General features: G+C 40.8%; 2 protein-coding genes across 3 annotated transcripts in view; one reads left to right on the forward strand and one right to left on the reverse strand.

The window, feature by feature from the left end:
* Positions 1–571, reverse strand: part of BLTP3B (bridge-like lipid transfer protein family member 3B) — a 53,881-nt gene extending 53,310 nt beyond the window's left edge. Inside the window, exon 1 of the mRNA XM_084305900.1 lies at positions 464–571. Coding sequence (XP_084162026.1) covers positions 464–507 — 44 coding nt within the window. The 5' untranslated portion in view covers positions 508–571. The remainder of the gene's footprint in view (positions 1–463) is intronic.
* A 5,559-nt stretch (positions 572–6,130) lies between these two features.
* ACTR6 (actin related protein 6) lies at positions 6,131–14,656 on the forward strand. Of its 2 annotated transcripts, XM_084293034.1 has the most exons (11): positions 6,131–6,336; positions 6,603–6,720; positions 7,302–7,370; positions 8,768–8,891; positions 9,680–9,815; positions 9,907–9,963; positions 10,677–10,775; positions 10,960–11,038; positions 12,345–12,516; positions 13,400–13,538; positions 14,358–14,656. In XM_084293034.1, the coding sequence occupies exons 1-11, from the start codon at positions 6,269–6,271 to the stop codon at positions 14,485–14,487; spliced, it is 1,191 nt and encodes a 396-aa protein (XP_084149160.1). In that variant the 5' UTR covers positions 6,131–6,268; the 3' UTR covers positions 14,488–14,656. The 2 variants fall into 2 exon arrangements, with proteins under 2 accessions (XP_084149160.1, XP_084149159.1); XM_084293033.1 differs by lacking the exon at positions 6,131–6,336 and having other exon boundaries at positions 6,448–6,720.

A 14,656-nucleotide genomic window follows, 5' to 3' on the forward strand; every position in this document is an offset into this window, starting at 1 on the left:
TTTCAACTGTGGCTTTTGGGAATCGTTGTGCACTTCGCGTGCTTGCATAGTTTCCACGACTCCCCAGCACAGGGCCCTGCCAGCCCCCGAACCCTTCCAGGGTGACGATTTTTAACCTCCCGCTGCCCACGCCGGGCGCAGCCGAGTTCCCCACACGACGCCCAAGTTGTCTCATGGCTCCGGCAGCGCCGCCGCCAGCCTCCCCGGCCCCACCGGGCGCTCCCACAGCTCGGGGGCGGCCGAAGATCCGCAGGGACCCCGCGCCCCCCGCCTCCTCCCCGCTCCCCGGGCGCCCTAGCGAGCCGCATCGCCCCGCTCCAAGCCCCCGGGAGGCGGCTCCGGGTCTCCCCTCCGCCGGCCGAGCGACGCCCGGCCCCTGCTCGCCCCGCACCGTGCCGGGCCGAGGGGCCTCTCGCACGATCCCCCCCGCACGCCTCAGCCCCCCGCGGGCAAGGGCGCTGACCTGGAGAGATGCTTCAGGATCTGCTTCTTGATGATGCCCGCCATGGCGTCCGCCGGCCCGCGCCCCTCACGACGACCGGCCGGCAGCGGGGCCGCGCCTCATCCCTCCGCCCGCCCCAGCCCGAGCCCGAGCCCCAGCCCGAGCCGCTCGGGCAGACCGCGGGGCGCGCAGCCGCTGCCGCCGCTCCCCCTCACTCGGCGCCCGCCGCCATCTTGGCTGCAGCATCGCCTAGAGACGGGGGGCGGTGGCACCGCCGCCCCGCACGGGGAGAGGCGGGCCCGAGGCGGGGCGGGAGGGGGGCACCGCCTCCCCCCGGTGCCTGACGACCCCCTCGGGAGGCCGCCCGTAGCCTCGGGTGTCCCCCCGGTCCGTCCCGGTGTCTGGTCTTCGCTCTCCCTCCGTGCCCGCGGCTGCCCCGCGGAGCTTGCCTCCCCCCTTGCCCCCAGCCCCAAGCCACCGACAGTGGTCGGTGTTCGGGTGGAAAACCCGTCGTGAAGGGGATCTAAAGGTGTAATGTGTACCACAAATGGTTCTAATATGCGGCAGCAAAGAATTCTCCGGATGAAATGCTCATTTGCCTACGTGCGCTAATAGCTGGCGTAATACCTGCACATCGCGTGCTCCCCAAGTGTCAGAGCTGTGACAGATCCATCCCAGAGGTCGTTCACAGAAGCAAAATCTGGTGTTCCTCTAGTTTTCCAGATAAATTCCATTACTCTAGCACTTCTGTTCACCTTGATGAGCCAAGTGATAACATTTATCCGTTTTATACCTCTCTTTACAAGCAATGCTCGTTTACAGCTACAAAAAACATTCCTAAAATTTGTTCCATCTGGGATCCCTGAAATCGGTCCAAAATGCTGTGCCAAGCAAACCAACAACTCCAGCAGCAATAAATTTGATGCTGTCAACTCTTCTTCCATAGGAAGTTGTCCAGGCACAGCTCCTGCTCCTGGGCCTCTTCCCAGCCCAGCCATGATCCAGGATGGCTACGGCTGCTCCGCGCTGCCCAAAAGGGACAACGTAAGAAATGCTTACTGACATAAACACAGTGCTATGGGAATTAATTCAGGTGCATGTACACATCATATTTCCCCTAAACTCAGTTTCTTGGTACTTACTCAAACCCCTAGACTTTTAAAATCAGGCTCTTCTCCAGGTGATATTTAACAGGGTATCCATGGCAAGTATAAAGCCTACAGGTTATGATAATTTTATGAGGATAGATTCTCATGCTGTGGCAAAATTTCTAAGCAAGTTAAAAATTAAATGACTGGTAATAGTTTTGTTCCAGTAACCATCTTCTCTGGGGTTCCCTCATTTTAGAAAATGTAACTTGACAATTTCAGTGGTGGGTAACCAGGTACTATAAATAATATTTTTAATCAGAAATAAAATAAAATAAAATAAAATAAAATAAAATAAAATAAAATAAAATAAAATAAAATAAAATAAAATAAAATAAAATAAAATAAAATAAAATAAAATAAAATAAATAAAATAAAATAAAATAGCTAAAACGGACATGCTTTTCAGATGTGACCTCTTTATGAAGAACATTTGCTGGCTCTAGAATATACTCTAGAGCTGGAGAGGAAAGACATCAGACACTACTTTCTTTGCTTCTCATATACATAACAGATTAATAATTTACAAGCAATGAACCAAAACCCCAAGGACCTTCAAGTCAGATATATGAAGCAGTAACAGATGAAAAAATAGGTCAGGAAATTAACGTTTTCAATTGATTTTTCCGGGCATTTAAAAATCAGTCAGTGCATAATATTGACCTCATTATATTCTTTAAAGAGATTTATAAAGTGGAAATGAGCTGCTAACACCTTTATTCATGTTTTAAGTTCAATATTCTTCAACTAGTGGTTTCCCACCACTGAAGAAAATAAAGGGGACAAGGTAAGCAGGACCTGTGCTGTGTGTTCTCTTTCAAGTGTTCTGCTCACATAGGTCTGGTAGAAAAGGGTAAGTCCAGAGGACAGGCTGATTGAAACTGAAAACAGAAATATTCCTGCCTGGCAGGGTTGATCTGAGTCATGACTTCACTTTCTCCCCAGTTTCCTGGAGCACATCAAATGGAGGAAAATGCATAGATCAGCCCCTCTTGCTTGGAGCAGAATATCTGGTACTTTTTAGATCCTGACGCAAATTATTATCAGGATATCCCCAGACTATATTAATTAGACTGTGGCCTGATTCTTCAAATCACAGTCCCATGTTTTCAAGCAGATGAATTTCTGGTAAAACGCTCATGCTAATTAGACCACAGCTATGTGAAGATGATGCTTAAAACAACATTGCAAAGACTGACTCCTGCTCTGAATGGAGGAAGGCAATCATTTATGAAGAAGCTTGTGAGAGTGTCATCAACTGTCACCTTAATAAAACCACAAGCAGGAAAGAGTGGTTTAGTCTTCCTGACTACTTCGCCCTTAATGTTGCTATGTAGGATTTCTTCATATAGCAAACAAGGCTCTTTGCCCTTGATTTATCATGTTGAACCCCCATACAACAAGAAACAACAGCCACAAGAGAAGAAAAGAAGGGGAGGCTGTAGTGGCAGATCTGCATGGTCACAATGGACCTGCCTGATGAACCCTGGGCTGTGTCTGTCCCTGTCTGGCCCCACTAGATCTGCTCCTGAGAATTACCTTCTGTTCTTGGCCTTGGGCCTGATTCATCACCAGAAACCTACCTGATGACCTGGGCTCTGGGTTGCCCCCACAGCCCTGCCCTGACTGCCCTGCTCCCCGACTAGAGGTGGTGGGACAGGCCTGGGCTGGGAAGGTTGCAGAATCTACCTCAGCTCCTGGCTTTCCTCCTTCACAGAGCAGCTGGCCCTCTTGGCAAATACAAAGAACCTCACTAATGGGTGTGTCCGGGGCAGTAAAATGATCTCAAAAAAGAACTTTGGCTCATATTTACCACAAATAGTTTCTACAGCCTATCTGTGAACTCCTTCCCTTCAAGAGAGGACCCAAGAACCCGAGGATGTACAGCATTCCCCATCAGGCTGCTCATCTTTCATCATCAGCTAGGCAAAGAAGGGTGCACTGTGTTCAGTTCGTGGATGCCAAGTCCAGGATGCACTTCTGGCGTCAGGGTCAAAGAATGCAATAACTTATTCCTCAGGGATAACTTCTGGATGCTTTAAACAACCTGCAAATTCACAGTTGGCACTGTTTGACCATTCTGAGGCCGTGCATTCCCACAGAGCACAGCAAATAAGCAGTTCTGTGCTTTGCAGGGGGTGTGCAGATGAAATCCAGCTTTTCATGTGGTCGCGTGGATTCCTTCAGTGTGTAAACTGGAATGGAATACAGACAGGGAAAAATACATAAGTAGAATCAAAGTAACTTCAGAAACATGAAGAAAACAGAGGAATTAACAAAAATATTTTTCCATCAAATGAGGCAGTAGAAGATGTGGAAAAAGAACAAATAAAATGTGACCCATTAAGTTCTGATTTGCTTTCAGTGTGTGCTTTTTCAGTGTGTACTTGCTGCATGAGAAATTCAGCAAGGCTTTGTATGGATAATGGAATAAATAAATAAATAAATAAATAATTCCAAATATGCAAGGTTTGAGTAATCTGATGGACCATTGCTCTAGGTTGAAAACCATCATAAAGTATGAATTTTAAGCTACTGTATGAGGCAATGTACAAAGTTTGCTACCGTGTAAAAGTGACTTTGAAGGTCATATTTTTGTGTCCTTGCTATGGTACTGACTTTGTTAGGTACTCCATTAACAACAAAGAAGTTTTATCAGAAGTGCCATGCAAATATCTGGGTGAATGTGTAAGCAAACACAATAAATATGTATGCAATCTGTCCCCAGTTAGCAACAATAGTAAAAATAATAATAATAATAATTTTTAAAAAATCTTTACTTCCTGGAGATTTAAAATATTTATAGACAAAAATGTAAGTGAACTGTTAAGGGCCTGATATTTATTTTATGAGATCTAAAACAGAAAAAACAAAAAAACAAACAAACAAACAAAAAAACCTAACTGAATTCAATACAAGTCATTACATGATAACAGATGATAATCTAGTAGAGCCGGAGCTGGTATCTAGAAGAGGAAAAGGAATTAATTAAATTCTGGCTTTCTCATTTAATTTCATAAAACAAAAGTTAGCAATAGCTATAATGAATTTGTCTCTTACTCTGAGAACTTTATATCGTTAATAAAGTGTAAGGTAACATTTACATGTAGATGATTTTAAGAATAATGTTGCATGCTTCATTGTAAACCTGTGAATACGTAAAGCATTCTGTTTTGTGTATTTGGGGCTTGGAGTTTTAATTACAAAACCAAAATGTATTGTTATGGTACCTGTCAATGGACAAAGAAGGAAAACAACACTTTACAGTGTCCTCTAACAGAATCCTGGAACTCCTGACCTGGAGAAATAGGCCTCTGGTTAATTCCTGTGACCTCACCTCAAGAGCCAAAGAATTGATCTGCTAGTGCAGGGATTAATGCTGCTGTCCTTAAGATCTCACAAGCACAGACTGGTCTGAAAATGGGTGTGTTCTGCTGAACCTGGTGGCTCATTGAAAGACATTTGATGTACGTTATGAGGAACAAGAATCACACAGTGTAGCAGTTATCCTTACGGTTTATGCTTCCAGGGGAGTTATGTGGAGATACAAAGTGCTGTGTTACCTATTTTATTGAACAACAGCAGGCACTGTGATGGTATGTAAAAGGTAAAGCAGAAATCACAGAATCATTAAGGTTGGAAGAGATCTTCAAAATCATCTGGTCCAACCATAACCCTACCAGCAATGTTGCCCACTAAACTATGTCCCTAAGCACCAGGCCCAACCTTTCCTCGAACACCCCCAGGGCCAGTGACTCCACCACCTCCCTGGGCAACTTGTCCCAATACCTGACTGCTCTTTCTGAGAAGAAATGTCTCCTCAATTCCAACCTGAACCTCCCACTAGTTATCTGTGAGAAGCAGCTGAGCCCCTGCAGTGGGTTTATGTGGCAAGGTTTTGGTAGCAGGGGGCCATAGGGGTGGCTTCTGTGAGAAGAATCCAGAAACTGCCCCATGTGAGGTAAGGGCCCCACTGCTGACCAGAGCCGAGCCAATCAGTGATGTTTGCGCCTCTGTGAGAGCATATTTAAGACAGGGAAAAAAAAAAAAAAAAAAAAGCAGCTGGGAGAGTGAGAGGAATGAGAAACAGCCTTGCAGGTGCCAAGGTCAGTGTAGAGGGAGGGGGAGAAGTGCTCCAGGCGCCGGAGCAGAAGTCCCCTGCGGCCTGTGGTGAGGACCATGGTGAAGCAGGATGTCCCCCTGCAGCCCATGGAGTACCACGGTGGAGCAGGGTTCCACGCTGCAGCCCGTGGAGGAGACCACGGTGGAGCAGGTGGCCTTGCACCGACGGAGGCTGCCGCCTGTGGAAGACCCCTGCTGGAGCAGATTCCAGGCCGGACCTGTAGCCTGTGGAGAGGAGCTCACGCAGGAGCAGGTGACCTGGCAGGAGCTGCAGCCCGTGTGGGACCCGTGCTGGAGCAGTTTGCTCCTGGGGACGGACCCGCCGCTAGGGGGCGCTGCCGTGACGCAGCCGCAGCGGGCCCCACACCCGTCACTTCCCCCGGCGGCAGCTTCCGGCTCTGGAGGCGGGCTCTGGAGGCGGGGCGGTCCCAGCGGCACGGCTGCGTCCCGGCAGGCAACGCGCGCGCGCTGCTCCTCCGCTCTATGGTAACCACAGAGACCCACGGCGGTGGCGGATCAATACTGGGACGGCGGCGGCCGTGGCGCCGTGGGGAGCATGGCCACGCTGGTGCTGGATAACGGCGCCTACACCGCCAAGATCGGCTACAGCCACGCCAACGTCAGGTCAGCCCCGATGCCGGCACTGCGCCTGCGCACTCGGCGCCGCGAGGCCCCGCCCCCTCCGCCGGTGGGCGAGGCCCCGCCCCTCTGCTTCAGCGCCGGGATGGGGGCGAAGGGGGGTGAAGGATGGGGGGGGCGAGGGATGGGGGGGGCCAGGGCCGAGGTCGCCCCCCGGTAGCCCCCGGCCCCCAGTGGCCTCCGGGCGGCCCCCAGCCCCGGGGCGCGGCCGGTTGCGAAGCGTGTGATGGATCCGTGCCCCTCTCTCGCAGCGTCATCCCCAACTGCCAGTTCAGGTCGAAAACGGCGCGCTTGAAAACCTTCACGGCCAACCAGCTGGATGAGATCAAGGACCCCTCGGGCCTCTTCTACATCCTCCCCTTCCAGAAGGTAACGGCAGGGCCTGAGCGCTGCCGGGCAGCAGGGGGTGTGCGAAACGCCTTACCCTGCGCTGCTGTGTGCACCTGCTGGCAGCCTTATCTCTGTGTCGCACCTTTTTGTGTAAGAGTATGCTGTATATATGAATATGTGAGTATGTAGCAGTACGAATGAAGTAGGATGATTTAATGATTGCCCAATGTCAAATCGCGTATGTCCTTCTCTGTAAATATAGCACCTGCCGAAACAGCTACCCCATCCCAGGAGGTGTTCAAGGCCAGGCTGGATGGGGCTTTGGGCAATGTGGTCTGGTGGGAGGTGACCCTTTAAGGTCCTTTCCAGCCCAAACCATTCTGTGATTCTATGATATCCATGGGAAATATTTGTAACGTTTATTTCATGTTACCTTTACTCTTGGCATAGAATTGTGACAATTTAGACACTTTTACTCTCAGATTTCTTTACACTGCCAGATCATCAATTGTTTAACATTTTTTTATCTCTAGTAATTGTTTAAAAAGTGAAGTATATTTTTATTCTCTAAACAGTGCTGTTTTGTTTTTTGTTTGTTTGTTTTTCCAAAATTCCTACAGGGTTACCTGGTTAATTGGGATGTCCAGAGACAAGTTTGGGATTACCTTTTTGGAAAAGAAATGTATCAAGTAAGAGTCTCTTTTTTTTCTCTCTCTTTTTTTTTTTTTAATAATCAATTTGTGTAGGTTAAACATTGACTAGTGGATTTAACATAAGTACATCAAATATTAAATAAAACTGCCGAGCTTACTATTCTCTTTGAAAGTGACTTCCATTAGAAATCACAAGGATTTATTTTTTGTAAACTGATGAAAATTATGACTTTGAGCTCTGGTACAGGAATTTCAAAAACGTTTAACTTTTCAGGTTTGTGTGTATCCATACCGAGGTCAATTTACGTATGTCGATCATAAGTTCACATCAATATATTTAAAAGTTCACATTTGTAAAATAAATAAAAAAAAATATTACAGACAGATACAACGTGCTTTAGAGATTAAGAAATTCTTCATGTAAGAGAGTGATGAACTAGGTCAGTAGGCTGAAAGACAGACATCATATAGCTGTATCTTTGGCTAGCCATTTACTTACAAGGAATAAACTGGATTTATAAAATATAAATATATGAAATGCATTTTTTCTTATTTGTCATAAGAACTGGGTGTAGCCCAAGATGTGCAATACAACTTCTCTTTTATTTTTTTTAAATATGCAAGGTTTTAAATATGCAACCTTACTCTGCAAGGTTGTTGTGTTTGTTTGTTTTGTTTTGTTGCATTTGTTTTTTTGGTTACAAAATGTAACCAAATGTTGTAACCTATGTTGTAGGATACAGAATGAAAGTTATGCCTTAAAATATCTTAATCTTCATACTTAAAAATATACAGTTCTGGCTTTTGATATTTAGCTTTCATTTACATTTTGGAACTAGATTCCATTCAGTCACTATGTTTGGGGCCATATGTAGTTATGGTGAAAAGAACTCTACGTGAAGTTTTCTCTAATGGAATTCGAGGCATTAGCAAATGCAGAAAGTCCAGGATCTTTCGCTGGCCTTGTGAGAGGTCCCTGTGAGTTCTGATGGTTCTGCTTTGTGCTGGACTTTGTCTTTGGTTAATAGATACATGTACATGATTTCTTGATGCAAATGCTGAGCTGTTGACAAGAAATCTTTCTGTAGTTGATAGAATTGATGTAAAATATCTTTTACAAGTATTGTAGTGGTTTTTTATGGGTATCTCTTTAAAATGTTACATTACAATATCTAAGGATGGTAACAGGAGCAGAGTATATCAGGAGGTGCTCCCTTCTACTATGTTTTAAACAGTTAATGCGTTAAATTTTATCACTGCTCATAAAGTCTTTACAAAGGAAAAAGAAGTAAAACTTTATAAACCTAGCTTCTGCTAGCAGATATGGCAAGTGATAATCATGTCTTCAAATTTATGTAGTCTTCAGTTGCTGCAAAATATCATAGTGGATTATTTTAACATTTTTAATGGCAGTCTTTATGTATTTTTCATAGGTGGATTTTGTAGATACCAACATTATCATCACTGAACCTTATTTTAACTTCAGTTCAATACAAGAGTCCATGAATGAAATCCTATTTGAAGAATATCAGTTTCAAGCAGTTCTTAGAGTAAACGGTGAGTATATCCCCTTTTATTTCACTTATTATTTTTGAGATTAAAATTCCAATTATGTTTAAATGCATACACATACAAATGTATGTGTATGCATTTACTTAAAATTACTTAAATTCCTTCCTGGAAAATTACTTAATTTCCTTCCTGGCTCTTGAATAATACACTACTATGTGTACTCAGACTCAATTAAAATTTTTTATGGAAATTGAACCTTTACGTTTAGACTACTTTTTTAAGAGTGTCTTACATATAATTAAAGCAAATATGGGAAGAGAAAAAGATGGTAGAGATAATGAATATATTTTGAAATAAGACTTTGAGGAAGTCTAACAGAGATTTGTGTGGAGACTTTGACAGCGTTCCTCTTTTGGGAGTGGTGGTGATTTTTAATTTTGCTTTGTATTAACAAATAAAATGCAGCGTTGTGGTCATGAGATGCATTACCTTACAGAGATCACAGGGAATGGTAAAATAACATCTCAACCCTTTTGAAAAATAGATAGCCCTTTAGACTGTTTTGATAAATTGTGGTGTGATCAGCCCGTTTAGAACATAGGAGAGGGAACAGAACGGGCACTGGAATCCATGAAAAAGAATAAAGGGGAAGAGGTTATACAATGCTTAATTTTATCCACTGTCAAACTTAGTTCACCTGTTGGCTGTAGTGTTCTGTATTGAGTTCTTAGAAGTCTGAAAAAGGCATTTAAAATTTGAAGCACTTTCATATCAGTGTGAATTCTAAAAGTGTATATTCGTGTAAAGTTCAAATTAAATTTTCTGTTTTTCAGCTGGAGCTCTTAGTGCACATAGGTATTTCCGGGATAATCCATCTGAGCTATGTTGTATCATTGTGGATAGTGGATATTCTTTTACACATATTGTACCATATTGCAGAAGTAAAAAGAAGAAAGAGGCAATTATCAGGTAAACACTATTATTATTTTTTTAGGGGAATTGTTTGTTATGCCTGAAGTTAATAACTACAGAATACCTTGTGTTACTTTTTTTTATGTAGGATTAATGTTGGAGGAAAACTCTTAACCAACCATCTGAAGGAGATAATATCTTACAGGTAAAGTAAGAAATTAATTAATGACCATGATCTTGAGACTTGACATAAAATGTGTGGGAAGTTTGTGGGGATATTCTTTCTGGTTATGTGAATTTTAGATTAAATGCTGTTTAAAGGGGATTTTTGTCTATTATTATCTGCTAACTTGCACCTTGAGCTTAGGCTATCAAAAAAAAAAAAATTAAAAACCAACAGCCTAATTCATCACAGTGCCAGGGCTTTTGAAGTTGCTGAGGGTGTGTGCATGTTCACAATTATACAAGTTGTTATATATTTTCTCAAATGTTTCAGTAGTTCATAAGTTAGCTGTCAAATAAGTCTTAACATTTTGATTCTATCTACACCACAAATGAAATTCAGGAGAGTTGAAGTCCCAAGCTAAAGGATCTTAATAAAAAGTCATCTAGGTAAAGAGATAGCAAAGGTGTAATACCTTTGCTGTTAAAACTAATAGCAGAGTTATGGCTATTCTTCTTAAGACAGGGCAAACACAGGTAGATATTTGTGTTTATTAAGTTGCTATGTAATGAAATACTAAGTTCTGTTATGTCAGGTATGCTTTTGTAAATTGAGTGCAAGCTTTAGATACCAGTAGATTTCTGTGGTTTGAAATTATAGTAACCTATTTCCAATGCAAAACTGAACAGGTAATACTAAGAATTCTAATTATTCTCAAACATCTTTTTTTGTTGTTGTTGTTTTGTTTTGCACAGGCAGCTACATGTTATGGATGAAACGCATGTAATTAACCAAGTCAAAGAAGATGTGTGTTATGTGTCTCAAGACTTTTACAAGGACATGGAGATTGCCAAGTATGGATACAATGCTATTAAATGTGAAAGTTGGTACTTCTGAATAATTATTTGTACAGAAAAAAATATATCCTGTAAATTAGAATTTTTTCCAGTTAAGTCAAGAGAAGTCTTGCCAGTAAAAAATGGTTGGGATGTAGAACTTGTTCTTTATTATGTTGTGTTTTGCATTCTTCTATTTCAGATTGAAAGGAGAGGAAAATACTGTAATGGTAGATTATGTCTTGCCAGACTTCAGTACAATCAAAAAAGGATTTTGTAAGGTAATTATGGTATAGATTTTAAGTATTTTTGGACTGTTTTCCTCTGCACAAGTACACTCCTGTTGGTTAAAAATACTTTATTTTTTCTAATGCTGCATTGTAACTTCTTTCTGTGCTATTCATTAACTGGCTAAGTTCTCCAAATGCCTGAGATAAGCATCACATGCTTTTAGATATATTGTGCATCATTTGAACAATGAATGATGGTGTAGGCTCCATCTCTGGCTTCCATATTCTGGTAGAAAAATGACAAACTGTTATCATCTATTTTTGTTGACTTTGTCAAAAGGTTTTATTGTTTCTTCGGAAGATTCCACATGTTCTCTAACTGCTCAAAACTAAGAATTTATTTAGCTTGCAGTCTTCCTGAAGCTTATTTGTTTACAGTAATTCACGCACACAAAGATAGCAGCTTGTAGTATACATCTAAATATAATCATGAAGCCAAATGCACTTGGCTTTCTGCAGATTTCAGATTGTTGTCAGTTCAAACTTTTAATAACAAGCGTATTTAGTCGCTGCATTTGTGTTGATTTGGTTGCAACGACTGTCACTAACCACTGTAGCTAACCTACGTGCTGATTTGATGTTTTTTTGCTACCTCCATCTTCTGGAGGTAGGTTTAACCTTCTGAGAATCCTGTGAGCTTTGTGGAAAAAACAGATTCTGAGCAGTTACCTAAAGGTTTTCCTCTAATTTGCATCTCAGATGAGAGGGAAAGTAGGCAGTGGGTCACTCATTTCCTTAGGAAGTTGGCATGAAAATGAAATACTACTTCTCTGGCATAGCACTTTTATGCTCTATTATTTAAAACTTGTAGCTTTCTGTAGTTGTGCTGTCACACATCCTACTCTCAATTATCATGTAATATTGTGCCTTTTTTATTTGTTGAAGGAATTTTGGTTTGCTTTGTTTTAGTAAGTCTCTGAATTTCATCTAAATGCCCTAGTATGTAGAAAGTTCAGAGCTGTTTAGTAGAACAGCCTGGAAAAACTTCATAGGAGTGAAAATTTAACACTGTTATCTTATTTACTGAATTGGCCATAGTTTCAAAAGCAGTCCCTGTATCTTAAGTGTCACTCTTGCACATATTCACTGTATTTTGCTTGGCAAAACTGCAGCTGATAAGTTGATAGACTGAAATTTAATACCACAGTTTGTATTATTCTTAAAAGACTGTGTAGGTAGTATAACTTAATGTAGAATATATGGCCTTCCACTGCAGTACGTGAAAAAGATTAGCTAAACACTCCAGGATATAATTTCTTTTCCTAAGCTGTGGTTACTATTCATGTCTTTAATTTAGCCAAGGGAGGAGATGGTGTTAAGTGGAAAATACAAGACTGGTGAACAAATACTTCGTCTAACAAATGAAAGATTTGCAGTTCCAGAAATACTCTTCCATCCTTCAGATATTGGTATTCAAGAGATGGGAATTCCTGAAGCTATTGTTGATTCTATTCAGAATTTACCTGAAGGTATAACTTCAAGTGTTTTGAAATTTGTTGTTGTTCTTGTGTTTTTTTTTCTTTTTTTTCTTTTTTTTTTTTTGGCTGTTTTAGATTCTTAAGACTCTTTAGATGGTAATACTCTCAATATGCCAGTTAATAAGATGTGAACTGTTCTGTCTTCTGTTACGTGTCGCATACCCTAGGACTGATTATTGTCTACAAGATGCCATGTTATACCAACACAGCTTTGTGGTGGTATATAGATTGGCTTCTGTTTCAGTTAATCACTGTATACTGAACTCTTCCCAACCTCCTTTACTAATGTGACTTACATTATATTCAATGATAGAATATACCTGAAATTATTTTTGTGTTTTAAAATATTTCTTCACTGAAAGAAAACTCAAACTTAGCAAAGCCAGTCCAGTCATTCAAGCATCAAAGTCTAAAACTTTTCTTCCTACTCTGTTTTTCAGTAGTATTAATGCTTTCATGTTACAGATTATGTACACTAATATAGTAGTAACATTAATGTTACTACAAAGAAGACTTTTTAGGTTTTGTGATAACACAGAAATACGGAGGTTCTGAGGCTATGAAATGATATATTATTTGTTTCTTTAAGTACAAAATAAAATCCCTTTTGAAAGGGAAATGTGTTGGTAAGCATGCAATCTCACAGACAAAACATTGTGATTTTGTTAGACTTTGGCTTTGAAAATTAATGAACAGACTGATCACTTTCCTGTTTTGCGTTAAAACTATTTAACTGATGTGATCACTATATGATCACTACTTTGAGTATTTCTCACTCCATTTCCAATTCCTAACAAATTTGGGAATAAACTTCAATTTCTAAATAAATCTTTAGTCTCTAATTACAGATTTATTTATTATTTTTATTTTAAAGAAATGCAACCTCATTTCTTCAAGAACATAGTTCTGACTGGAGGAAACACCCTTTTTCCGGGCTTCAGAGATCGGGTCTATTCTGAAGTTCGATGCCTCACTCCAACTGACTATGACGTTTCTGTTGTTCTTCCTGAAAAGTAAGTCCTAAACTGTACAGAATAAGCATTTTCTTCTAGCAGAATAAACTATGAAGTAGGATTTATTTTGCTGATAAAACCATAATTAATACTTAAATTAATCCCCTCAATTTAAGTGAACCAACATTGTACAAGAAGGATGTTTTAATCTGGTGTGTTTTCTGACAAACAATTTATTAGAGGCTACCTGCTTGTCTGTTACTTGGCCTAATGAAGTTAAGCACACAAGTAGGTGTTTCCAGGAACAGTCCTATTACAACTAGATCAGTAAGACTGTAGTTTCATCATGAGAATTGGATACATAAGTATGCACAATTAGAGTTTAGTCCTTTACTTGAAAGAATTTTCAGCATAGAAATGCTGGCATGTCATTAGTATTGTAGCCACTTCATGAATTTGGAAGGGATAACATCTTTGCACCAAGTGAATTTATGTTTGAGCCAAAACAAGTTGTCTTTGATAGTAGAAAAAAAAATACCTTTTTAAGGTATTATTAGAGAGTATTTTTAAATATTAAGGAATTGTCACCTGTGCAAATACATACAAAGACATCTCTATCTCCTTCCTCATAAAAGGTACTTATTTTGTTATAAAAAGGGAAGCCACTTAGCACTGGTAAAATTTGAAACTGTCTCAAAATTTGCCTGGTGCTGGATGGTTTCATTTAGCAATCAAAAAATATCTTGAAACAGTCTTTTCTGATTTTTAGATTTTTTTTTTTGTTAGGTATAGCTAAATAATTGCTAGAAATCATCACAGCATACTTTTATATTTAAATGAACTTGCATAAAATTAACAATAGTTTTATTCGTTTTTCAGCCCTATTACTTATTCTTGGGAAGGTGGGAAGCTCATTTCTGAAAACGATGACTTTGAAGACATGGTAGTAACTAGAGAAGATTATGAAGAACATGGGCACAATATCTGTGAAGAGAAATTTGATATATAAGTAGCATAGTTGCTTATATTGTTATTCCAGTGTTTTACTCAGAACTGTGAACTGTGGCTTGTTCTCTGTCAGTTAGGATTGTGTTTTAGCTTTCCTGTACTTAACTGGATTGGGGAAAATTCATTTTCAGAGTTTAAAAATAAAGTTTTACAAACCTAATACTATGAAA

This window comes from Netta rufina (genome assembly GCF_964035555.1).
Source record: "Netta rufina genome assembly, chromosome: 1".
NCBI classification, from domain to species: domain Eukaryota; kingdom Metazoa; phylum Chordata; class Aves; order Anseriformes; family Anatidae; genus Netta; species Netta rufina.

Excerpts from the sequence above, each read along its gene's own strand:
- ACTR6 (XM_084293033.1), top strand. The coding sequence starts at position 6,460 with ATGGGGGGGGCGAGGGATGGGGGGGGCCAGGGCCGAGGTCGCCCCCCG. Across the intron at positions 9,816-9,906 it reads AAGAAAGAGGCAATTATCAG|GATTAATGTTGGAGGAAAAC; the intron begins GTAAACACTATT and ends TTTTTTATGTAG. Across the intron at positions 9,964-10,676 it reads AAGGAGATAATATCTTACAG|GCAGCTACATGTTATGGATG; the intron begins GTAAAGTAAGAA and ends TGTTTTGCACAG.